The sequence below is a fragment of the Martes martes genome (assembly GCF_963455335.1).
Source record: "Martes martes genome assembly, chromosome: 5".
Taxonomy (NCBI): Eukaryota; Metazoa; Chordata; class Mammalia; order Carnivora; family Mustelidae; genus Martes; species Martes martes.
This window is the reverse complement of record NC_137892.1, coordinates 90,684,833-90,712,358: the sequence shown is the minus strand read 5'-3', so window position 1 is coordinate 90,712,358 and position 27,526 is coordinate 90,684,833. Positions and strand designations below refer to the sequence as shown.

At 39.0% G+C, this 27,526-nt stretch overlaps 1 protein-coding gene across 2 annotated transcripts; it reads right to left on the bottom strand.

Annotated features, from left to right (window-relative positions):
* Nucleotides 1-1,575: 1,575 nt before the first annotated feature.
* On the bottom strand, nucleotides 1,576-27,174 carry NME5 (NME/NM23 family member 5). 2 transcript variants are annotated; one of them, XM_080804896.1, is made up of 6 exons: nucleotides 27,133-27,174; nucleotides 26,029-26,203; nucleotides 15,430-15,635; nucleotides 14,645-14,745; nucleotides 6,672-6,790; nucleotides 1,576-1,885 (listed from the first exon to the last, which is right to left on the bottom strand). In XM_080804896.1, exons 2-6 carry the CDS (start codon nucleotides 26,155-26,157, stop codon nucleotides 1,805-1,807), a joined length of 636 nt encoding a protein of 211 aa, XP_080661022.1. In that variant the 5' UTR covers nucleotides 26,158-26,203; nucleotides 27,133-27,174; the 3' UTR covers nucleotides 1,576-1,804. The 2 variants fall into 2 exon arrangements, with proteins under 2 accessions (XP_080661022.1, XP_080661023.1); XM_080804897.1 differs by having other exon boundaries at nucleotides 26,865-27,136.
* Nucleotides 27,175-27,526: the final 352 nt, after the last annotated feature.

Below are 27,526 nucleotides of genomic sequence, written 5' to 3'. Positions count from 1 at the left end.
TCTCTCTCTGTCAAACAAATAAATAAAGTCTTTAAAAAAATAAAGTAAAATAAACCAGGGTCCAGTCAAGAAACTAGTATTGGTTCTGATTATGTATCTTAAGTCTCTTTAAATCTAAAGTGGTCCCTTTTTTTCAAGACACTAATATGTTGAGAAGATGGGGGCATCTCTCCTGCAGATCATCCCATCTTCTAAATTTTTCTAGTTGTTTCTTAAACTTATATATAAACTTTTTAAACTAAACTGTCTGAACTGTGTATTATAAATGCATCTAGATATACAATATATGCTTAGGAAAACATCAAAACTAAAATTCTGTGTCTTGGAGTGCTTGGCTGGCTCATTTGGTAGAACATGTGACTTGGGGTCATGTGTTCAAGCCCCATGTAGGACTTACAAAAAAAAAAAGAAAAAAGAAAATTCCATGTCTTACTTTGCTAACTTAAAAAAAATAATACAGCAAGATCTTTTATCAGTCTTCTATTACTTAATGTTACATCACTGTTAAAGTCATACCCTAAGCCTACAACAGCTGTTACAGTATACTAGGCTCCAAAGAGACAGGACTAGGGCAGGTGAGAGCCAAATGTGCACTGGGTAACTCTGTGTCACACTGAAAAAAATAACTATACACAGGCAAAGAAGATCCTAAGAGACCAAGAAGCAAAATGCCATCATAGGCACTCTTTGTGCAAACTTTCCAGGAGGACCACAAGAAGCAACCAGATGCTTCAGTCACCTTCTCAGAGTTTTACAAAAAGAGCTCAGAGAGGTAAAAGACCATGTAAACAGAAGAGAAAGGTAATTTTGAAGACATGGCAAATGCAGACAAGGAAACATACATTCCTCCTAAAGGGAAATAAAAACAAAGTCCAAGGATCCTGATGCACCACAGAGGCTACCTTGAGTCTTTTTCTTGTTGATTATTGCTCCCAGATCCAAGGAGAACATCCTGGCTTAAGCACTGGTGATGTACGGGGAGACACGTGGAGTAACACTGCTGTAGATGACAAGCAGCCTTAGGAAAAGAAGGCTGCTAAACTGAGGAAAAACAGGTAAAATAGATAAATTGCTGAAATACCAAAATACGAAAATAAGTCTATGTGGCAAGAAAAAAAAAAAGTCCTCAAAGCTGAAAACAAGAAAAAGAGGATGAGAAGATGGAGAAGTAGAGGAGGATGATAAAGATGAAGATGATGATGATAAAGAAGGGGGTTCTAATTTTTTTCTCATCTCTAAGATATTTAACCTCCCTATACACAACTCACTCCTTTTGAAGAAAAAAAACTGAAATGGAACACTGTGTGAGACTTGTTTTTAAACTGTAGTGTCTTTTTCTGTATAGTAAACACACCATCAAATGTGTTTTCAGCTACCCTGTCCTAGTGGCATTTTCGTGGCCACTACCCTTGCCTGTGTGTCAAGAGGCCCAGGAATCGAAAGCAGGTTCTTCTTGGCACATAGTCTTTTCATCTTCAGTTGTTTCTAACGTGTCTTATATAAATTAATCATTCTCCTAACTGGATGCCCATTTATGATCACAAAAAAAAATACATTTGTTTCATTAACATTTTAAATACTTCTGGATAAAATCAATTTTCTTATTAGAGAACAAAAAATCATGCCCTAAAGCTATATTTTACCTTAGGTAATGCTATCTTATGCACAAAACACAGTCATTTGTTTAAAACATCTTTAAAAACAACTCATTTCACACATAATTACTTAAACCCCTTAGGAAGGTTTGTTTTAAAGTAGAAGCATGTCTTTCACAGTAAGATAGTGATTTGTTCTTTGAGGAACTTCAAGGTTCTTCTGCAGACAGATTGTGACACAGCTTTGGCTTGTTGGGATTATTTTTCAGTAGCCAATCAGCTAGCCAAATCTAAGGAAAACAGAGAAAAAAACTTGTAATAAACATTTAAATACATACACTATAAATTATAAATATATATTATGAATGATATAAATATACACTGTATATACAAACTCACACTATAAGTAGTATAAATATATATCAATTTAAAACTTAATTTATGGGGCGCCTGGGTGACTCAGTGGGTTAAAGCCTCTGCCTTCAGCTCAGGTCATGATCCCTGTGTCTTGGGATCGAGCCCCACATCGGGCTCTCTGCTCGGCGGGAAGCCTGCTTCCTCCTCTCTCTCTGCCTGCCTCTCTGCCTACTTGTGATCTCTATCTGTCAAATGAATAAATAAAATCTTAAAAAAAAAAAACTCATTTAAAACTTAATTTACAAAATCACTGAGAATGAGAAAATAACCATTAAAAAACTGAAACACTTGGGGTGCCTGGGTGGCTCAGTGGGTTAAAGCCTCTGCCTTCAGCTCAGGTCATGATCCTAGGGTCCTGGAATCGGGCCCAGCATTGGGGCTCTCTGCTCAGCGGGGAGCCTGCTTCCTCCTCTCTCTCTCTCTCTCTCTCTCTCTGCCTGCCTCTCTGCCTACTTGTGATCTCCATCTGTCAAATAAATAAATAAACTCTAAAAAAACAAAAAACAAAAAACTGAAACACTAAGTTTTACATTATGCAAGATTGTCAAGTATAGATCCAAATTGGAAGAGAAGTCAAACTATCTCCTTTTACAGTTGACATGATCCTATTTAGAGAAAATCCCAAGGAAAGCTATTATAACTAATGAATTGGGCAAAGTTGTAGGTTAAAAGATTAACATAAAGGGGCACCTGGGTGGCTCAGTGGGTTAAAGCCTCTGCCTTTGGCTCGGGTCATGATCTCAGGGTCCTGGGATCGAGCCCCGCATCGGGCTCTCTGCTCGGTGGGGAGCCTGCTTCCTCCTCTCTCTCTGCCTGCCTCTCTGCCTACCTGTGATCTCTCTCTCTCTGTCAAATAAATAAATAAAATATTTTTTAAAAAAAGATTAACATAAATATCTTTTGTGTTTCTAAACCATAAGAGACTCTTAAACTCACAAAACAAATTGAGAGGGCGCCTGGGTGACTCAGTAGTTTAAGCCTCTGCCTTCGGCCCCACATCAGGCTCTCTCCTCGGCAGGGAGCCTGCTTCCCCCTCTCTCTCTGCCTGCCTCTCTGCCTGCTTGTGATCTCTGTCTGTCAAGTAAATAAATAAAATCTTTAAAAAAAAACAAAAACAAATTGAGGGTTGAGGGGAGGGTAGGGAGAGGGTGATTGGGTTATGGACATTGGGGAAGTTATGTGCTATGGTGAGTGCTGTGACATGTGTAAACCTGGCGATTCACAGACTTGTACCCCTGGGGCTAATAATACATTACATGTTTAAAAAATAAAAAATTAAAAAAAATCTTTTGTGTTTCTATATATCAGCAATAAACAACACAAAAGGAAAATAAGAAATCGCTTCCATCCCAGTAGCATTAAAAAAAACTTTAGGAGTACATTTAACTAACTTGCATACTGAAAACTATAAAATGTTGCTGAAAGAAATTTAAAGTCCCAAGTAAATGTAAAGATAACCGGTGTTCATGGATACAAAGACTTAATACTATTTTTTTTCTTTTTTTTAAGATTTTATTTTTTAAGTAATCTCTACACCCAACGTGGGGCTCAAACCCACAAACCTGAGATCAAACATCCCATGCTCCACCGACCAAGTTAGCTAGGTGCCCTGGAAGACTTAATACTGTTAACATGTCATTACTACCTAAAGTGAGCTACAGATTCAATCCAATCCGTACGAAATTCCCAAAAATGTTTTTGCAAAAATGTTAAAGTCAATCCTCAAACTCATATGGAATATCAAGAGGCTCTAAATATATAAAACAATCATGAAAATGAAAAATAAATTTGGAGAATTTTCTTTCTTCTTCTTTTTTAAGTTTTTCATTTATTTACATAATCTCTATGCTCAAGGTGGGGCTCACACTTATGACCTCAAGATCAAGAGTCGCATGCTCTTCTGACTGAGCCAGCCAGGCACCCCATCTCTTTTTTTTTTTTTAAGTAAACTCTACACTCAATGTGGGGCTTGAAGTTGTGACCTGGAGCTCAAGAGTCACATGTTCCACTGACTGAGACATCCAGGAATGCCCTCTCATCTACTTTTAATCAGAGTATAAAATGGTATAACCACTACAAAATTTGGCAATACTTACCCAAATTTTTTTTTTTTAAGATTTTTATTTAATTATTTGACAGAGAGAAATCACAAGTAGGCAGAACAGCAGGCAGAGAGAGAGGAGGAAGCAGGCTCCCTGCTGAGCAGAGAGCTCAATGTGGGGCTCAATCTCAGGACCCTGAGATCATGACCTGAGCCAAAGGCAGAGGCTTAACCCACTGAGCCACCCAGGCGCCCCCTTACCCAAATTTAAAATGCACACATCAAACACATCAAAACATTCTTTTAAAAAAAAAACGTTATTTTTTACTAGTATTTCCATTTGTAGGAATTTATTCATAGATATATGGTATACAGACATGAATGAAGATATTTACTGTTGGCAGTTCATAGTAATAAAAACGTAGAAACAACCTAAACTACCATCTATATGTGACTAATTAATAAGCTGTAAAACATCAATTCAAGAGAATGCCATGAGCTGTTCTTTTAAAACAGGGCAATTTTGGTTGTGGTGTTATTTAATAATTTATAATATATATTGTGTAAATAAGGTAAAAAGAATTAAATGGCATATTTACTAGCTAGCATTTGTAAATGTACATGTTTTTAAGTAAAAATATATATGCTTATATATGTACAGATTTTCTCTGCTGAAAGGATATATAGAGACTGCTAAGAGTGAATGACTCCAGGAAGTATAACTGAATGACTGAGGAACAGAAATAAGAATGAGAGTTATTCTTCATGATATATCTTCTTGTAACTTTTGAATTTTATACCATATTTAAATATTGCTTACTAAAAAAAACTGTTCTAAATATTACCTACTCAAAAAATTAATTAGAAAAGAAAGTTAAGGGCAACATTTTTAAAAAAGATTTTATTTATTTATTTGTCAGAGAGATAGAGAGAACACAAGCAGAGGGAGCGGCAGGCAGAGGGAGAAGCAGGTAGACGGAGAAGCAGGCTCCCCACTGAACAAGGAGCCCGATGTGGGACTCGACCCCAGGGCCCTGGGATCATGACCTGAGCCAAAGGCAGATGCCCAACCAACTGAGCCATCCAGGTGTCCCAAGGGCAACATTTTTTTTAGATTTTCATACGTTTTGAATTATAATTCTACCTTTTAAATTTTTTTATTTTTTATTTTATTAAGTAGGCTCCATGCCCAAGCTGAGACTTCAACTCACAACCCTGAGATCAAGTCACGTGCTCTAGTAGTAAGCCAGTTAGGCACCCCTGTACTTTTTGATCTCTTTCCAAATGATATAATCTCTGTGTGAAAAGCCTTATACTCAAAGATGCTTGCTGTTACACTATTTATAATAGCAAACAACTCAAATAGCAAAAGAAGTATGATAAGGGTAATAAAAGAAATCACTTAACTATTAAAATAATTTCTATAAAATATATATTTAAATATAGTGATATTTATGGGATAGATGTTTATATATAGTAATAGAAATAAAAAAATAAAACCTGAGCAAAGAAAAAACAGGACTGGAAAAGACAAAATAATAGCAGTTAACATTTGAGCACATATGCACCAGACACTCTAAGAATTTTACATGCATTCATATTTCTTGGTGTGTGTGTGTTTTTTTAAGTAGGCTCCAGAGGTGTTTGAACTCACAACCCTGAGATGAAGAGCTGCGCTATTATCAAGAGTCAGATGCCTAAACAACTAAGCCACCCAAGTGCCCTCACATACACTTATACATTTAATCCTAACAATATTCCTACTACATAGGCAGGTACTAATCTATTTGCATTTTACTGATGAGAAAAACTCAGAGGTTAGATGTCTGGAGTCAGAGTTGAATCTAGGCAAGATGACTTCAACGACCATGTTTAGGAAATGGAACCAGGGGTATCTTTTTATCATCTTTATATTTTTCAGTAATATCAGGTTTCCTACTAAGTAAACTATGTTATTGTCACAATGAAAAGGAGTTATTAAAGAAATAATCTGCCTAGGGGCACCTAGCTGGCTCAGTCAGTAGAGTGTGTGACTCTTTGTCTCAGGGATCATGAGTTCAAGCCCCACATTGGCCATAGAGATTACGTAATATAAATAAAAAGGAAAAAAAAGAAATAACCTTATCTTTTGTTTTTGGTAAAAGTGACAAAGTTAGTAGGAGAGATTAAATCTTTTGTCTTCCAAAGGGGATTCCCTTTCAGAATGGTAACACAGGCTGGAGACACTATTTTGTCAGGGCTGATATTAAAATAACCTTCCCTGAGGTGACTGGCTGGCTCAGTGGGAAGAATATGCCACTCTCGATCTTGGGGGTTGTGAGTTCAAGCCCCATGGTGGGCATATAGCTTACTTAAAAAAAAAAAAAATGAATGAAATAACCTTCCTTGATTATCTCTGAGTCTTCAAATGAGTGGGAGTACCTATAAGGAAGAAACAAGGAAGACATTTGGCCCTGGATACCATCCTAGTTCTTCCCACCCAGCTATTCTTCCACCTGACTGAGCAATGTTGAACTATCTAGGGATGTAAATAAATATGTTTTCTGTGAAAAAAATACAATGTTTTAAATATGAAGACTATAGACAATTTCTTTATTGTGAATAAAAAGATTTCTTACAAAAGGATCTGCTGGTTTCTCCTTACAAAGTGCTGTGAGTCCTTCAAGCAGAGTTGGTGTTACATATAAATTCAAATAATCCTTAGCAGCTTGTCCAACTGGAATGGGTTCAATAATCACTGCAAATACAAATGTATTCCCATTAAAACTAACACAAATGATGAAATATAATCATTACAAAGAAAGAAATTTTAGTGGCATGATACTTATAAAGGTTTGTGTTTTGTTTTTTTAACAAAAGGGCAACAGAACTAGATACATAGCATACATAGTGTGTTCAAAAACACACAAGCACACACAGAGAAATAATAAGACCACATAAGATCGGCAAAAAAAAATATATCAAAACGCTAAGGTTGGGGTGCCTGGGTGGCTCAGTGGGTTAAGCCTCTGCCTTCAGCTCAGGTCATGATCTCAGGTCATGATCTCAGGGTCCTGGGATCGAGCCCCACATCAGGCTCTCTGCTCGACAGGGAGCCTGCTTCTCTCTCTCTCTCTCTCTCTCTCTCAGCCTGCCTCTCTCTCTGCCTAGTTGTGATCTCTGTCTGTCAAATAAATAAATAAAATCTTTAAAAAAAAGCAAGAAAACCCCCCAAAAACCCCGCTAAGGTTGAACATGTATAGGATTCTGATTATGTTTTCTACTACATCCTTGTCTGCATTTGCATTTCCATATTTTTTACAGTAAATATTACAATGGACAATGTCATGAAAAAGAAAAATATGAATGAAGAATTTGAGAGGCAGAGCATACCCTCCCCATAAGAGACGCTTAATCTCAGGAAACAAACAGGATTGCTGGGGGTGGGGGGAGGAGGATAGGGTGGCTGGGTTACGGACATTGGGGAGAGTATGTGCTATGGTGAGCACTGTGAATTTGTAAGACCAATGATTCACAGACCTGTACCCCTGAAACAAATAATACATTATATGTTAATTTACTAAATAAATAAATAAATAAATAAATCTACTTTTAGTGGATCTCTGATCCTTGCCACTTACAAATATATATATATATATATATATATATATATATATATATATATATATGAAGAACATGTAAAATTTAGGCGATTAATTCATTTCAACAACTAATTCTTGCCGACATAATAGCAGGCACTTTACAAAGTGGCATAGATACAACAGTGAATAACACATAGTTCTCACTCCCTTATAAACTACTGAATATGCACATAAAAACTGTTTTTGTATGCCACATTCCTGCTCTTATTTTTCAGGTTTTTAAATAAATTATTTAAGATTGAGGAAAATTTTAGCCTTTTCAGTCTTGTTCAAACACTAATGTATGTCAACCAGACTTGCAGTACAACAAAGAATTTATTTATACCAGGAAGAATGTATTTTATAAGTCTTAGTCTTTTGAGGTTGACCTCATTCAATGGGCAACATTTTTTTCCCTTTAAATAGCTTTATTAATGGATGAGTTTTCCAGGGGATAGGGACTGATCTTTGGAAGAAAGAGGCACTTTCATGGAAGGCAGGGAAATAAACCACTTGCTCATGGGACAAGGGGCCTAAGTGGGATAGAAGGGAGAAGGACAAGAGAAGGAGTGAGCGGGACCTAGCTGACAGACTATTTTCATTTTTATATGTCATCAATGGGCAACTTTTGATAAAGATGAGAATGTGAAGCTGCTGGTTTCATGTCTTCAGATTTAAGTCATCACTGGCCCAAGGAAAAAGAGGGTGGGAAGACAGATTTCTGTGTGATTAGTGTATGGGCTCAGTCCCAATGAGACAACTAACAATGAGAGAGTCCTTCATCAGGATGCCAGGAAAAGCTAGATGTCTTAAAGGACTTGAGTAAGTTCCTTTCCTATTAGTCTCATTACAGCACTCTTTTTTGTACTGATCACTATAATAATTTTGTTTTATTTTGGTTACACAAATATTTGTCATCTGTCTCTTCTACTCTGTAAGTTCCATGAAAGTTAAGACCACACTTACCATGTTTACTGTACCCTGGACCCAGGCCCTTTGTAATATTTATTTATTTATTTATTTATTTAAATTTATTTATTTGTTAGAGAGAGAGCGAGCGAGCACAGGCAGAGTGGTAGGCAGAGGCAGAGGGAGAAGCAGGCTCCCCGCCGAGCAAGGAGCCCGATGCGGGACTCGAACCCAGGATGCTGGGATCATGACCTGAGCCGAAGGCAGCCGCTTAACCAACTGAGCCACCCAGGCGTCCCCCTTTGTAATATTTAAAGATGAAAATTGAGGGGTGTCTGGCTAGCTCAGTCGGTTAAGTGTCTGCCTTCAGCTCAGGTCATGATCCCAGGGTTCTGGAACTAAGCCCCCTGTCAAGCCGTGTTGGGCTCTCCACTTATCAGGGAGTCTGCTTCTCTCTCTCCCTCTGCCCCTCCCCTCACTTGTGCTCTCTCCCTCTCTCAAACAAATACAATCTTTAAAAAAATAAAAATGAGGGGCACCTGGGTGGCTCGATGGGCTAAAGCCTCTGCCTTCAGCTCGGGTCATGATCCCAGGGTCCTGAGATCGAGCCCCACATTGGGCTCTCTGCTTGACAGGGATCCTGCTTCCTCCTCTCTCTTTGCCTGCCTCTCTGCCTACTTGTGATCTCTGTCTGTCAAATAAATAAATAAAATCTTTTAAAAAAATAAAAATGAAAATTGATTATTGCCATTCCCACCCTTAAAAAGCTTCATTGGTTCCTCATTGCATTTACAGTCCCATAGGAGTCTATACCATGTAATTTCTACTTAAATCTCTAACCTCATATTTATCTTCCCCTGACCTTTGTTTATACAACATGTTACATTCTCTCTTGCTCATTACTTGAGAGAGACATGCTGTTCAATCTGCTAGAATGTTCTTCCCTGGATCTCATGTCACTGTGTCAGTTGGACCTTTCTTATCATAGTTTCTTATAATACCCTAAAATTGCTTTGTATAACACTTACCACATAGTAACTAATTATACAGTCATTATAACTGTGCAATTATTTGGGTAATTATTGTTTAATAGTTATCTTCTGAACATTAGATGTAAACTCCAAGGGAGAAGGGACCTTATCTATTTTTTGTAATTTTACTAAGAAAATTTATTGAGGCCTATTCACATATAATAAAATTTACCCACTGAAGTATACAATAAATTTTTAGCGTATGTGTGTGTATGTGCAATCCAGTTTTAGAACACTTCACTACCCCAAAATGTTCCCTTGTGCCTATTTGCAATTTCCCATTCCCACCACAGCCCTTAGCAAGCACTGAGCTTCTATTTCTAAAAATTTGCCTTTCCTGGATATTTCATATAAACAGATCATGTATGTTGTCTTTTGTGCCTGGACTCTTTCAGCATTATGTTTTGAGTTTTGTTCATGTTGTAGCATGTATCAGTAGTTTGTTTTTAAATTGCTGAATAGTATTCTATAGTATGGCTATCCAAAATTTTGTTTAACCATTAATAAATAGTTGAATTGTTTCCAGTTTTTGGCTATACTAAATAATGCTGCTATAAACATTCACATGTGTCTTTATGTAGATTTATGTTTTCATTTCTCTTGGATAGGTAAATTCTAAGAGGAGTGAAATTGCAACAGAGTTACATGGTAAGCATATGTTTAACATTCTAAGAAACCACGAACTGTTTTCCAAAGTGGCTTTATCATTTTACAATAATGTATGAGGATCCCAGTATCTTTTTATCCTTGCCATTGATTATAATCCATTGTAGTAGGTATGCAGTGGTATCTCACTGTGATTTTAATTTGCATTTCCCCAGTGATTATGTTTTGTTTTGTTTTTTAAAGATTTTATTTATTTGTTTGACAGACAGAGATCACAAGTAGGCCGAGAGTTAGGCAGAGAAAGAGGGGGAAGCACACTCCCTGCTGAGGAGAGAGCCCAATGTGGGGCTTGATCCCAAGACCCTGAGATCATGACCTGAGCTGAAGGAAGAGGCTTAACCCACTGAGCCACCCAGGTGCCCCCTGCCCAGTGATTATGTTTTAACACTTTTTCATGTGCTCACTAGCCATTTGTGTATCTTTTATGAAGTGCTTATTCAAATCTTTTGCCTGGTTTTTAATTGTTTGCCTTTTTTAAATTGAATTAATTATAAGAGTTCTTTATAAATCCTATAAAAGTCCTTTATTTTATATGATTTGCAAATATTTCCTACCAGTCTGTGGCTAATCTTTTCAATATTTTTAATGATGGCTTTTGAAACATAAAAACTTTTAATTTTGATGTAGTCTAACTTACCAATATTATCTTTTATTCATCATGATTTTGATATCATATGAAAAAACCCTTTGTCCAACTCAAGATCATGAAGATTTTCCATTTTTTCTTCTAGCTATTTTTAGCTCTGATGTTTAGGTCTATGATCCATTGTTGTTACGTTTTGTATGGGGTGTGAAACAAGGATCTGTGTTCTTTCTCTCTTTTTACATGTGGATATTCAGTTGTCCTAGCACCATTTGTTGACAAGACCACCCTTTCCCCATCAAATTGTCTAGGCACTTTTTTTGAAAGTCAACTGACCATAAATGTAAGGATTTATTCCTAGATTCTCAATTGTGTTTCATTGATCTATATGTCTAGTACTATATTGTCTTAATTCATGTGGTCTCATAGTAAATTTTGAAATAAGATTAGTGGAAGTGGGGCGCCTGGGTGGCTCAGGGGGTTAGAGCCTCTGCCTTCGGCTCAGGTCATGATCCCAGGGTCCTGGGATCGAGTCCTGCATCGGGCTCTCTGCTCAAGAGGGAGCCTGCTTCCCCCCCGCCTCTGCCTGTCTCTCTGCCTACTTGTGATCTTTCCCTCTGTCAAATAAAGAAATAAAATCTTTAAAAAAAAAAGATTAGTGGAAATTCTCCAACTTATTTCTTCATTTTAAAAATTGTTTTACCTTGCCTAAATCTTTTGCAATTTCAGATAAATTTTAGAATCAGCTTGCCAACTTCTACATTAAAGAATGTATGGATTTTGATAGGAAGTGTATTAAATTAATTGATCAATTTGGAGAGAACCATCATCCTGACAATACTGACTGTTCTGATCCATCAACATGGGACTGGGACATCTATTTATTTTAGATAGTCTTTCAGTTCTTTTGGTAATGTTTTATGCCTTTCAGTGTATAAGAATTGTACTTCTTTTGTTAAAATACTCATCTTTGTATTTCTGGCACATAGTAGGCAATTCAATAAATTTGTTGAAGGAATAAAATATAGCAAAGCTTTGAATTAGCCATCTCTTTTGAAAGGGAGAGGTAAGGGTGCTACATTTTTCAAGGGTTAGGAACTCTTAATATCTTTGTGACTTTTTTGAGTGAATCATCCTATAGGGTTTTGCACATAGTTCTTCTGACTGACCTCTAAGCAAAAGGAAGCCCATATCCTAAACTCTGAGAATTTACTCAAAGAACTTCATATTCTCATAGCAGAAGATCTGCAGTGTGGTAGGTAATTAATCATTTATATTTATCCCACAACTTCTGCTTCTCAAATGTCTAATTATGTCTCTTTTTTTTTTTTAAGATTTTATTCATTTATTTGACAGACAGAGGTCACAGGTAGGCAGAGAGGCAGGCACAGAGAGAGAGGGGGGAGGAAGCAGGCTCCCCGCTGAGCAGAGAGCCCGATGCGGGCCGGCCCGATCCCAGGACCCTGAGATCATGACCTGAGCCAAAGGCAGAGGCTCAACCCACTGAGCCACCCAGGTGCCCCTCTAATTACGTCTCTTAAACTTATGTCTAGAAGACAAATCAATAGGTAAAACCAAAGGTAATCTAAGAGAATAGCTTAGGTATATAACCCTATGAGTAAGAAAAGCTTCTAAAAACAAAATAAAAAAACAAAAACTAGAGAAAATAAAACAGTAATAGCAGTTAATAGTTGAGCACATATGCACAAAACACTCTGAGAATTTTACATGCATTTATATATTCAACCCTAACAATATCCCTAGCTAGGCAGGTACTACTAATATTTGTATTTTACTGATGAGAAGAGAAAAAAACAGAAAGAAGTTAGATGTCTGGAGTCAGAGGAAAAATATAATTCACTAAGAGGACTAAATATAAAGTACTATCACATTAAAAAGACATTTCATGTTTGAGATGTACTTTAAAATAATATGGAAGCATTAGAAATAGAAGCAGAGGTTATAGATGATATAATAAGACTGATCACAATTATTTAAGTTGGGTGATAGGTTCATCAGGGGTATATTATACTATTCTGTCTACTTTTGATTATATTTGAAATTTCCACAATAAACAATTCCAAAGAAAACCTAATGGAAGAGATATGTGATAGAAATTAGATCAGTAAGAATAAAATAAATATTTTAAAATATTTAAGTAGGTACTTAAATTTGTACACCTTTTGTGTACAAATAGTTATAAAACAGTTTTTGTGGGGTACCTGGCTGGCTCAGTGGGTGGAGCATGCAACTCTTGATCTTAGGATCATGACTTCAAGCCCCACGCTGGGTACAGAGATTACTTAAAAATTTAAAAATGAAAGTAAAAAAAAAACCTTTAAATCAGTATTTTAAAAAACAAAACAAAACTCAGTTTTTATTTGTTTAAGAATCAGGACTTTTAGGGGTACCTCGGTGGCTCAGTCTGTTAAGCGACTGCCTTCAGCTCAGGTCATGATCTGGGAGTCCTGGGATAAGCCCCACTTTGGCAGGTTCCCCACTCAGCAGGGAGTCTTCTCCTCCCTCTTTCTCTGCTCCCGCTCTCTCTCTCTGCCCTCCCCTCTCTTCCTCCAGGCTCATGCTCTCTCTCTCAATAAATAAAATCTTAAAAAAAAAAAAAAAATCAGGGGCGCCTGGGTGGTTCAGTGGGTTAAGCCTCTGCCTTCAGCTCAGGTCATGATCCCAGAGTCCTGGGATCAAGCCCCACATCGGGCTCTCTACTCAGCGGGGAGCCTGCTTCCCCCTCTCTGTCTGTTGCTCTGCCTGCTTGTGGTCTCTCTCTGTCAAATGAATAAATAAAATGTTAAAAAAAAAATCAGGACTTTTAAATCTCTAAGACAGATTTCAGTTTTCTTTGAATAAATCATCAGTAGAAAATACTAAAGAGGGGCGCCTGGGTGGCTCAGTGGGTTAAAGCCTCTGCCTTCGGCTCAGGTCATGATCCCAGGGTCCGGGGATCGAGCCCCACATCGGCCTCTCTGCTTAGCAGGGAGCCTGCTTCCTCCTCTCTCTCTGTCTCTCTGCCTGCCTCTCTGCCTGCTTGTGATCTCTGTCTATCAAATAAATAAATAAAATCTTAAAAAAAAAAAAAAAGAAAATACTGAAGAATAGGCCTAAATGACTTAAAAGAAAAATAACAGGCCAAAAAAAAAAAAAGAAAGAAAGAAAGAAATATTCAAAGTTTCCCAATGCTTTACATCTTTTTCTTTACAACAGAAATCACCAAATTTTCTTCTGGATCTAAAAATATTGATAACAAACTAAAAACCTCAATGCTGTTCCTTACTATGCCCAGTTCTAAAAGGTTTATGACTTCCATAACAGGATGGAAACAAAAAACCGGTCTGAGACCTACTAATTTCACAACTGCATAAGCGTTCATTAGGCAAACAGTAAGGTATTAGAAAAAATGGGAAATCTATCATAATTTCCAAGGGAGAGTCTTTTTTTCATGTGTAACAAACTTTACTGGTGCATTAGGGAGCACCTAAGGAATTGCAACAAAGGAGAAGAGAAACCCTAAACATGGCTAGTGCAAGAGAAAAGAAAGAAAAAAGTAAACTCCTCTCAACAGATTCCCTACAGGACACAATTTAGTTCTAAGGGAAATAATGAATTTTCCATTCTTGGCCTCAAGTTTGTAAGTAACTGTAACTTCAAAATATGGCAAAATATACTGGAGAAAAACCCTGTTATCTTCCTTCCCAGGTACATCACCCAAATAAAAGAAAAAGCAAACAATAGTGAGATGCACTTGACTAAATTACTCATCAGCAACTCACCTTCAGGAAACATGAATCGAATTTCTCTTTCTGCTGCAGCAAAATCATTGCTCCCATGAAGTGCATTCCTTAGGTCATCTGTGCCATAAATTGCCCTTAAACTAAAAGTAAGTTAGAGATGATGACCATCCAGTGTGATATCCTTTCCTTACTCTTTACATATGCATTCTACTTAGGAATTTTACAGAAGCACTGCCACTTCTCACATATGGAGGTTTTAATCTATTTTGAATTTTAGCTTAAATCTACCTAGATGAGGGTCAAATATATTTAAATCTGCAGGAGGATACACCGGGAAATAGGAGTTCTCTGGGTGAAGAGGTGTTGTTTTGTGAGAAGTGAAAAGGCAAAATATATTAAAAAATGCAAGAATTCAATGTCCTTGCATTTCCAAACTTTAATGATAATGCTAAAAATCTGTTTCTCTGGCCTTCTATAAACAATATTATTTTAAAAAGCCATGCCAATTTTCTTATGAAAAATCCTACTTAGGTGGCAGTTTAATTCAAGGATGAGAAAAATTAGTCTAATCAAATACAAATCAGACATTCCCTGAGACCTTTTAGCGTATTTGCTATTAAGATGGACATTTAAATAGCTAAAATGTAAAACTGACCCCACCCCATCCCAACCAGAAAATACAAAAAGTTGACTTAGGAAAATTTTCAACTGAAAACAAATTCCTATTACAATGAAATCACTTTTGGTTTTGTTGTTGCTGTTGTTGTAGTTGTTGTTTTCTTATTTTTATACTTGGATTCCACTTTTCCCCCTAGGAAAGTTACCTGTCTGGGTGAGTCTCTTTAGCTACTAAGGTATTACTTGGTCCCAAAAGTTCTTTCCAGTAAGAGATGGCTTTATGTCTAGCTAATATCATGACAACAAGTGGTCCAGAACTCATGTAAGCTGTTAAATTGGGGAAAAACATCTTCCCATACTGTTCCACATAAAAGTTACTACAGTGCTCAGGGCTGAGATGCAGTTTTCTTCTCTATAAGAGAAACAAAGTCAACAAAAGTATTTCAAATGACAGTTCAATAATAACTCACTAAATAATTAATAACTTGAAATTAATACAAATTTGATTATAAATTTGAGATTTTTTTTATTATGAAGAAAGGGAGAGATAAAGTTAAATGTAGGCTATACATAAACTTCTCAAAGTTATTTAACCAACTGTCGTGTGCTGTTGATGTGAATACAGACTCATGCAGCCACTGTGGAAACCAGTATGGAGTTTCATCAAAAAACTAAAAATAGAAATACCATATGATCCAGTAATTCCACTACTGGGTATTTACCCAAAGAAACAAAACCACTAATTCAAAGAGATATATGCACCCCTACATTTATTGTATCATTATTAACAATAGCTGAGGGGTGCCTGGGTGGCTCAGTCGTTGAGCATCTGCCTTCAGCTCAGGGTATGATCCTCAGGTCCTGGGATCGAGCCCCATGTCGGGTTCCCTGCTCGGTGGGAGGCCTGCTTCTCCCTCTTCCAATCCCTCTGCTTGTGTTCCCTCTCTCGCTGTCTCTTCTGTCAAATAAATAAATAAATTCTTGAATAAAAAAAATCCAGTAGCTGAGACATAGAAGCAACCCAAGGATCAATCTACAGATAAGTGGATAAAGATGTGGTATATATATATATACAATGGAATATTACCCAGCCACAGAAAGGAATGAGAATTTGCCATTTGTGACACTATGGACAGACCCAGGGGGCATTATAGTAAATGAAATAAATCAGACAGAGAAAGACAATTACCATGATTTCACTGATATGTGGAATCTAACAAGACAAATGAACAAACTCTTTTTTTTTTTTTTTAGATTTTATTTATTCATTTGACAGAGATCACAAGGAGGTAGAGAGGCAGGCAGAGAGAGGAGGAAGCAGGCTCCCCGCTGAGCAGAGAGCCTGATGCGGGGCTCAATCCCAAGACCCTGGGATCATGACCTGAGCTGAAGGCAGAGGCTTTAACCCACTGAGCCACCCAGGTGCCCCCGAATGAACAAACTCTTAAACACAGAGAACAGTTGGCAGAGGGAATGTTAGTAGGAGGCAGGGGTGAAACAGATGAAGGGAATTAAGAGGTAGGAACTTCTACTTACAAAATGAGTAGTAAGTCAGAGAGATGAAAAGTACAGCATAGAGAAAAGAGTTAATAATATTGCAATAATGTCATACAGCGACAGATGGTGACCACACTTACTGTGGTAACCACTGACTGGAGTATAGAATTGTCAGATCACTATGTTGTACACCTGAAACTATTAGAACATTGAATGTTAATTACACTTCAGTTAAAAACAGCTATTTAACGTACTTAAGAAAGACTATTCCTGGGGCGATTGGGTGGCTCAGTGGGTTAAAACCTCTGCCTTCGGCTCGGGTCATGGTCCCAGGGTGCTAGGATCGAGCCCTGCATCGGGCTCTCTGCTCAGCAGGCATCCTGCTTCCTCCTCTCTCTCTGGCTGCTTCTCTGCCTACTTGTGATCTCTGTCTGTCAAATAAATAAATAAAATCTTAAAAAAAAAAAAAAAAGAAAGAAAGACTATTCCTATCTGGCAGCCTACTTCAATATATGGTTTTTTTGTTTTTGTTTTTTATTTGACAGTGAGAGATCACAAGTAGGCAGAGAGGCAGGCAGAGAGAGAGAGGAGGAAGCAGGCTCCCTGCTGAGCAGAGAGCCTGATGCAGGGTTCGATTCCAGGACCCTGGGATCATGACCCAAGCCGAAGGCAGAGGCTTTAACCCACTGAGCCACCCAGGTGCCCCTGTTTTTGTTTTTTTTTTAAGATTTTACTTATTTATTTGACAGAGAGAGAGAAAGTGAGAGGGGGAACACAAGCATGGGGAATGGGAGAGGGAGAAGCAGGCTTCCGGCTGAACAGGGAGCCTGATCTGGGGCTCGATCCCAGGACACCATGAACCGAGCCAAAGGCAGACACTTGATGATGGAGCCACCCAGGCGCCTCTACATATGGTTTATTGATGACAAATTCAGTTTATCTCCTTCTTAAAGTAAAAAGACTACTGTCATCAACATTTTTATACTTTGTATACATTGAAGTAACAAAATTGGACTTCAGAATATTCCAAATTCACCTTTATCTATTTGTGATATTTTCCTATTAATTATGAAATTTTCACATATTATTTTAGGGAACTGGTCTCATTGTGGTACTTAGAAATAATATACTGTATAGTAATGCAGTAAACAAGTTTTTCCGTTGAATGTGAAAGTTGTGTAATCTTTATTCTAGTTCTGTCATAAATATGTGTATTCACTATGATCTTAAAATACTTGGCATTAAGTTTCTCAATTTGAAAGAACATAAAATGTTGAGGGCAAGTAAACGTTATTTTCTTCACAAATAAGATTATACGAATGAATCAGTAAAAAAATCACCAAAGTACAACCCGCCATTCTGGAGATTATCCTTCTCCAAAAGCAGCTATTTGAATGCTTTTTAAAAATCATCCATTACTACTGTTTGTCAGTTCAGTATGGCGGATCATGAAGGAAAAGACTCAAGATACAACAGAGGGATGCAAATTAGTCACCAAGAAAAACTTCTAGCTAGAATAAGGATGATGAGAATGGAAATAAATTGGTAGGTCAAGGCTAAAAATCTCCATGATTAACGCAGAAAGCTATCTTTCTAAAGTGTGTTAGATTTTTCCTGGTAGTACAGCGTGATATTTACCAAGTGACCTCTTAAAGCTCCTTCCAAAACAATCATGTCCCCTCAGGTTTCAGAAACTTGCAAAATTGCTTGGTTTGTACTACAAAATCAAAACTGTCCAAAGCAAGAAATGGGAAGATGCTTACCTAGGTGGGTCAAGACTGCTGCAAATAGGCTCTACTGACAACATTCTCACCAGTCCAGGACTGGTGCTTGTATCTGTTCACATACTGAAATTTATAGAGTCAAGAAAAAGAACTTTGAAAAGTTACAAAACCACCTGCTTTATATAATCCTTGATTCTGTTATTTAAAAATAAGATGTGTCAGGGCGCCTGGGTGGCTGTCATTAAGCATCTGCCTTCAGCTCAGGTCACGATCCCAGGGTTCTGGGATGGAGCCCTGCATTGGCCTCCCTGCTCAATGGGAAGCCTGCTTCTCCTTCTCCCCTCCCCCTGCTTGTGTTCCCTCTCTCGCTGTCTCTGTCAAATAAAATCTTAAAAAAAAATAAGATGCATCATTATTTGTGATTCTTAGGCATACTGGTACGCGGTTTTTTGTTGCTGCATTAAAATATAAAAATTTCGGAGCGCCTGGGTGGCTCAGTGGGTTAAGCCTCTGCCTTCGGCTCAGGTCGTGATCTCAGGGTCCTGGGATCAGGCCCGGCATCAGGCTCTCTGCTCAACAGGGAGCCTGCTTCCCCTCTCTCTCTACCTGCTTCTCTGTCTACTTGTGATCTCTCTCTCTCTGTCAGATAAATAAACAAAATCTTTGAAAAAAAATAAAAATAAAAATGTCATCTGTTATAATGTAAGCCCTTATCACATACCCCTTAACAAGCAAAGGAAGCCACCTGCTACAGATATGCTGTCTAATGGAGCATAATTATAAAAATTAAGAGCTCCTCTTAAGGTGGCTCAGTCCGTTAAGTGTTTGACTTCACCTCTAATCATGATCTCAGAGTCCTGGCATCAAGTTCCCCCCACTCGGGCAGGGGTGAGGGTGAGGGTTGATGCTCAGCAGAAAGCCTGCTCCTCCCCACCCCACTCATTCTGTCTCCCTCTCTTTCTCAAATAAATAAAATCTTTTTAAAAATTTGATAATGAATCAGTAATTCCATTGTTTACTTTAAATTTAGGTCAGGGCTCCTAGCTGGTTTGGTTAGTAGAGCATGCAACTCTTGGTCTCTGGGTTGATTAAAAATCAACGCTGGGGCTGAAGATCGATTAAAAATAAAATCTTTTTTTTTTTAAGATTTTATTTATTTGTCAAAGAGAGGGAGCAAGAGCATGCGCACAAGCAAGGGGAGCGGCAGGCAGAGGAAGAAGCAGGCTCCCCACTGAGCAAGGAGCTTGAGCTCGCCCTTGATGTGGGACTCCATCCCAGGACCCTGGATCATGACCAGAGCTGAAGGCAGAAGCTTAACCCACTGAGCCATACAGGCATCCCTAAAAATAAAATCTTTTTAAAAATTAGATCAGGTAAATTTTTTGGAATTCAGGTGAATATTTTCACAAAGGTAAGCTGTATTTAAATAATATCAGAAAGGCAACCATTAGTTTGTAACAAAGGAAAGACTGCCACCTATTGAAAGGATGCGTCATTTTTCAGGTTTTCCCTATATGCAACAAGAAAGCCTAAGGTTCAACGGACTTCCAACTACAAAAAGCCTACTTTAAAAGTACATGATACAAAGAATAAATATTGTACAATTCCACTTACATGAGATATCTGGAATAGTTAAAGTCAGAGAGACAGAAAAAGCAGAATAGTGGTTACCAGAGACTGGGAAGAGGGATAAATAGTTAGTGAGTAGTAAGTACAGAGTTTCAGTTCCAGATGGTGAAAAAGTTCTAGAGATGGATGGTGGTGATGGCTGCACAATAAAGGGAATGTACTTAACACTGTTCAATTGTACCCTTAAAAATGGTAAAATTTATGTTGTGTATATTTTTATCACAATTAAAACAAAAAGAAGCATGCAATATACCAAAGCTTCCTTTGGTAAAAAATTTACTGCTGACTTGGGAAAGTGCTAAACATTAGTATTTTTTTTTATTTTTTTAATTTTTTTAATTATTATTTTTTTAAGATTTTATTTATTTGACAGACAGAGATCACAAGTAGGCAGAGAGGCAGGCAGAGAGAGAGGAGGAAGCAGCTCCCCGCAGGGCAGAGAGCTGGATGTGGGGCTTGATCCCAGGACTCTGGGATCATGACCTGAGACGAAGGCAGAGGCTTTAACCCACTGAGCCACCCAGGCGCCCCATTAGTATTTTTTTTTTAAAGATTTTATTTATTTATTTGACAGACAGAGATCACAAGTAGGCAGAGAGGCAGGCAGAGAGAGAGGAGGAAGCAGGCTCCCTGCTGAGCAGAGAGCCCGATGCGATGCGGGGCTCAATCTCAGGACTCTGGGACCATGACCTGAGCAGAAGGCAGAGGCTTTAACCCAATGAGCCACCCAGGTGCCCCTAAACATTAGCATTTATGCTAATTAACATTCAAGGACCAGCTACTTCAAAACAGGTGCTTGTATCTGTTCTTATACTGAAATTCATATAATCAAGAGAAAGAAATTGGAGAAGTTACAAAACCACCTGATTTAGTATAATCCTAGTATTCTATTATTTAAAATTAAGATGTGTCAGTATTTGTGATTCTTAGGCATATTTAATGTGAACTACTTAAGGTTTTCACTAATTATTTTAAAAAGATGGACTTCTAGAAAAACTTAAATAGAATAGCTTTATCTTATTTGTATACTTCATTCAATTGATTTTTTCCCCAAATGTAATGGGGAGTATACTTACAGGGATAAAAAATTCAAAGCACTATAAAAAAGTATATACTGAGGGGGCGCCTGGGTGGCTCAGTGGGTTGGGCCTCTGCCTTCGGCTCAGGTTGTGATCTCAGGGTCCTGGGATCGAGCCCCGAATGGGGCTCTCTGCTCAGCAGGGAGTCTGCTTCCCCTCTATCTCTCTGCCTACTTGTGATCTCTGTCAAATAAATAAATAAAATATTTTTTTAAAAAAAGTATATACTGGGGCACCTGGGTGGCTCAGTGGGTTAAAGCCTCTGCTTTCGGCTCAGGTCATGATCTCAGGGTCCTGGGAACAAGCCCCGCATCGGGCTCTCTGCTTAGCAGGAAGCCTGCCTCCCTTCCTCTCTCTCTGCCTGCCTCTCTGCCTACTTGTGATCTCTGTCTGTCAAATAAATAAATAAAATCTTTAAAAATAAATAAATAAATAAAGTATATACTGAAAAATTACATTCCTATCCCTGTCCTAATCCACCCTGATTTTCCTTGCTCTCCAATAGGCAACCATTTTTTAATCTCCCAGCGTTTCATTTTGCAAATACTGGCAAATATGAATATGAATATGTTACTTTTCTCTATCATAAAAGATTGCTGTACACAGTTCTGTTACCTTTTTTTCCCATAACAGGACATGGAGAGGTTCCTCTTTTTTCATTTTACAATTAGTTGCAGAGTATTCAATTTTATGGCTTCATCAGTCTATTTAACTAATCCTTTTTTTAAGGTTTTTTAAAAAGATATTTATGTATTTGTTTTTGTGAGAGAGAGACCACAAGCAGGGGGAGAGTCAGACAGAGGGAGAAACAGGCTTCTTGCTCGGCAAGGAGCCAGATGTGGGACTTAATCCCAGGACCTCACCATCATGACCCGAGCTGAAGGGAGATGCTTAACTGACTGAGCCACCCAGGTATCCCAAGATTTTTTTTTCAAGTAATCTTTGCACCCGAGATGGGACTTGAACTTACAACCCCAAGATCAAGAGTCACATTGCTCTATCAACTGAGCCACCCAGGAGTCCTTATTCAACCAATCTCTGAATGCTAGGTTGTTTTCAATCTTTTGCTCAAAAATGAATAATGCTCTGGGTGATAGACATTAAGAAGGGCATGTGATATAATGAACACTGAGTATTACATAAAAGTGATGAATCACTGACCTCTACCTCCTCTGAAACCAATAATACATTCTATGTTAATTAATTGAATTTAAATTTTTAAAAGTGGAAAAAAATGCTGCAAAAAATAATCTGTATATATGACACTTCATATTAATACATGGGTCACAGAAGGAATTCCATCATTAGAATTGCTGAGTCAGGGGCACCTGGGTGGCTCAGTGGGTTAAAGCCTCTGCCTTTAGCTCAAGTCATGATCCCAGAGTCCTGTGATGGAGCCCCTGCGCAGCAGGGAGCCTGCTTCCCCAACCCCCCTCTCAGCCTGCCTCTCTGCCTACTTGTGATCTCTATCTGATAAATAAATAAAATCTTAAAAAAAAAATTGCTGAGTCGAAGGGTAGATGCATTTATAATACTGTTTGATAACTGCAAGATTCCCTTCCATAGAGGTTTACCTTTATGATTTTGCTAGATGGTATTTTAGTGTTTCTTTTTTTTTAAGATTTTATGTTTAAGTAATCTCTACACCAAATGTGGGGCTTGAACTCACAACCCTAAGATCAGGAGTTGCATGCTCTACCAACTGAGCCAGCCAGGCACCCCTCAGTGTTGTTTTATTTTTTAAAAAATTTTCTTTCTTTTTCTTTTTTTTTTTAATATGTATGTATGTATGTATGTATGTATTTCTATGACAGAGACAGAGAGAGAGGAAACACAAGCAGGCCTCCCCCTCAGCTGGCAGGGAGTCCAATGGGGGATGGGGGGAGGTAATTCCAAGACCCTGGGATCATGACCCCAGCCAAAGGCAGATGCCCTACCAACTGTGCCACCCAAGCAACCCTGTTCTACCCATTTTCAATAGATTTTTAAAATCTTTTTCTAGGAACTCTTTATATATTTAAAGGAGATTAGCCCTTTGTGTTATGAATTGAGAATCTTTTTTTCCATGTTTGTCATGTGCTTTCACATTTTGACTTTATGATGTTTACTTGGCTATGCTAAGTTTTTTATGTTTATAGTCTTGTCAATCTTTTCTTTTATGGCTCCCAGATGATAAGTCATAGTAAAGACGGCTGTCCCACTCCAAGAATAAAAGAAATTCATGCATCTTTTCTTCTAGAATTTATATCATTTTTTCCTTTTTTTAAAGTGTTAAAGATTTTATTTATTTATTTGTCAGAGCAAGAGAGAGCGCGGGAGCGCACAAGCAGGCAGAGTGGCAGGCAGAGGCAGAGAGAGAAGCAGGCTCCCTGCCGAGCAAGGAGCTCAATGAGGGCCTCAATCCCAGGACCCTGGGATCATGACCTGAGCAGAAGGCAGAGGCTTAACCGACTGAGCCACCCAGGTGCCCCTAGAATTTATATCGTTTAATTTTAAAATATTTAAATCTTAGATCTGTTTGGAGTTTACCCTGATTAAGGGTAAAAATCCTAGCAATATTTATTAAAGGGTCACCTGGGTGGCTCAGTCGGTTAGGCATCTGCCTTCAGCTCAGGTCATGATCCCACGGTCCTGGGGTTCTAGCCTCGAATCCGGCTCCCTGCTCAGCAGGAAGCCTGCTTCTCCCTCTCCCACTTCCCTGCTTGTGTTCCTTCTCTCGTTGTCTCTCTCCCTCTGTCAAATAAATAAATATAATTTTTTTAAAGATTTTATTTATTTATTTGACAGACAGAGATCACAAGTAGGCGGAGAGGCAGGCAGAGAGAGAGAGAGAGGAGGAAGCAGGCTCTCCGCTGAGCAGAGAGCCCGATGCGGGGCTCGATCCCAGGACCCTGAGATCATGACCCGAGCTGAAGGCAGAGGCTTTAACCCACTGAGCCACCCAGGTGCCCCAATAAATATAATTTTTTAAAAACTTATTAAAAAGTTCTTTATCTGAGTCTTTTAAATATTTCATTATACATTCCTGCACTACTTCCTTACACTTTCTTGTTATCATTCTTACTCTGAGCCTTTACCTATCCTTCTAAGTTCAGCTGAAATCCCTTTTTTTTCCTGAAGACTGAAGGGTTTTTTTTTTCCTTTTATTTATTTTTGAGAGAGAGGGAGAAGGAGAGAGGGAGAGATAAAATGTGAGCAGTAGGGAGGGGCAGAGGGAGAGGGAGAAGCAGACTCCCTGCTGAGCAGGGAGCCCAATTCTGAACTTGATCTCAGGACCCTGAGACCATGATACTTAGCCAACTGACCCACCCAGGCACCCCCCTGTTTTCTTTTTAAAAACACTGACAAAAAAAAAAAAAAAACACTGACAAGGGGTGCCTGGGTGGCTCAGTGGGTTAAAGCCTCCGCCTTCTGCTCGGGTCATGATCCCAGAGTGCTGGGATCGAGCCCCGCATCGGGCTCTCTGCTCGGCGGGAAGACTGCTTCCCCCTCTTTCTCTGCCCGCCTCTCTGCCTACTTGTGATCTCTGTCTGTTAAATAAATAAATAAATAAATAAATAAATAAATAAATAAATCTTAAAAAAAAAAACCCACTGACAAAATAGACAATATGACACTATACAAATATGAGAATGAAAAAACCTGTACTTTCAAATAGGGATGATACAAAAAGTATTCAAAATATTTCATTCTATTTGATAATCTTTAACAAGGCTCTTTTTACATACATTTTCAAACCTCTACCAACTGCAGAATAAGGCTTTAAAACATTAAATGTTTTTAATAACTGAAAAATAATACCAACAGTCTAAAGTCCATCAATTGAGGAACAAGTAAATAAATTGTCATTCATTCAAAGGGGAATATTACACAGAACTGAAGAAAAATGAGAGCGATTCAGTCATACTAACATGGAATGCTATCAGAGCAACTCTGTAAAGAAGTTAAGGGAAGAGGACTGTCCTGTTTCATGGGGGAAGAAATGTTTGTAAATGCTTAGAAAAATCCTGCAAAGGGGCGCCTGGGTGGCTCAGTGGGTTAAAGCCTCTGCCTTCGGCCCGGGGCATGATCCCAGGCTCTCTGCTCAGTAGGGAGCCTGCTTCCACCCCCCCCCGCCCCCCCCCCCCCGCCTGCCTCTCTACCTGCTTGTGATCTCTGTCTGTCAAGTAAATAAATAAAATCTTAAAAAAAAAAAATCCTGCAAGGACAGAAAGCATTAAGAAGATGCCTTTCCTTGGAGACAGACTTGGGTGTTAGAGCAGAGGGGGAAAAGGAATTAAAATTCTCATTTTATATCCTTTTGAAGTATGAAAAAAATTAAAACTAACACATACAACTTTTACACTTAAAAGTTAAAATAAGGGATGCCTGGGTGGCTCAGTGGGTTAAGCAGCTGCCTTCGGCTCAGGTCATGATCCTGGGGTCCTGGGATAGAGTCCCACATCTGGCTCCCTATTCTGCAGGAAGCCTGCTTCCTGAGCCTGCTTCCTGTCTGCTGCTCACCCTGCTTGTTCTCACCCTGACACATAAATAAAATCTTAAAAAATAAATACATAAAGTTAAAATAAACCTAAGTTTAGTACTAAGTACTAAGACACTAAATAGGTTAACATATTTAAGCATTAAAAAAATTTTTTTAAGAGATTTATTTGACAGAGCAGTGAGAGAGAGAACACAAGCAGGGGGAGTGGGAAAGGGAGAAGCAGGCTCCCTGCTCAGCAGGGAGCCCCAATGCAGCCAGATCCCAAGATTCTGGGATCACTACCTGAGCCTAAGGCAGATCCCCAACCACTAAATCACCGAGGCGCCCCCATTTTCTTTTTTTCTTAATGAGCAAAGAGAGAAAAAGAAACATGATCATCATGCCCTGAGTTACCTGAACAATGGTGAATCCAGATCTGAGAATGATATCTTGTATCTCCTCCTCTTTGTCCGCAATATCCGGTTTGATAATAGCCAGAGTTTTTTCTACACATATCTGAGGTGGGGGCATTGACATCTCCATTCTGCCTTTTCAGGGTACAATTTAGGAGATTCTCCACAGGTCTCAACTGCAACGACATGCATCGTCCCACCCCAAATTTAATGTATCTGCGATTAAGAACAATATTACTAGGCGCTTGGGGCGCCTGGGTGGCTCAGTGGGTTAAAGCCTCTGCCTTCGGCTCAGGTCGAGATCCCAGAGTCCTGGGATGGAGCCCTGCATCGGGCTCTCTGCTTGGCGGGAAGCCTGGTTCCCCCTTTCTCTCTCTGCCTGCTTCTCTGCCTACTTGTGATCTCTGTCTGTCAAATGAATAAAATCTTTTAAAAATATATATTACTAGGCGCTTGATGTTATTAACTTATAGCTACAAACTGCCGAATCTTTTTCTATGAGCAGTGTCTCAATAATATCATGTCTGAGCGCCTGGTTGGCTCAGTCCAAGGAACACGTGACTCTTGATCTCTGGGTCTCCTGGGTTCGAGCTCCAGGTTAGATGTTAGGTTCATAAATGAACTTTAAAAACAACATAATTTCTACTCTATGTCTTTTTTTTTTTTCTTAAGATTTTTATTTATTTGCCAGAGAGAGACACAGTGAGCCACGGAACACAAGCAGGGGTGTGAGAGAGGGAGAAGTGGACTCTCCCCTGAGCAGGGAGCCTGGGATCGTGACCTGAACCGAAGGCAGATGCTTAAGAACTGAGCCACCCAGGCGCCCCTCTACTCTACCTCTAATTCGTGCCCTTGGTTTTCCTAAGCGCTTTCACTGAGGTCCAGAGGCCAAAGGGTAGTCTGAAGACCTTGAAGATCGGGGCGGGGGGGGGGGGTGTTCTCTGCAGCAACTCTCCACCCAGGGCAGGTAAGCCGCCTCCAGTCCCCGCCCCTCCTCGAAGTCCACACACAGGATCCGGCCTGGTTAGAAAGCAGGAACCCCAGGTCCCAGGGCCTTTCCAGGCGCACTCGCAGTCCCGAGTACAGCCCTCATTTGCGCACTCACCCCCAAGCCAACTCCTGCCCGGCTACCGCCGCTTGTTGCTAGGAGACCCAAAGCTCAGTTCAGGGACGGTGGCTGCAGAGGGCCAATCCCAGCACAGTGCGTCACAGACTCCGGGTGGTTCTTTTTAATCAAGGTAAGGAGCAAGCCTACACCCGTCTTTATTCCCACTGCCAATCTTCGAGCACTAGACATTTTCCAACATTTTCCTCATCTTATTTTACCCTCCTAGCCATTTAAAGGATGCTTCAATTATATCTTTATAATTAATGAGACAAATTGTAGACACTCTCCCCTCATCCCCCACCACCCCGTTTCAGACAGCATATATAAGAAACCCACGTCAGGGGCGCCTGGGTGGCTCAGTGGGTTAAAGCCACTGCCTTCGGCTCAGGTC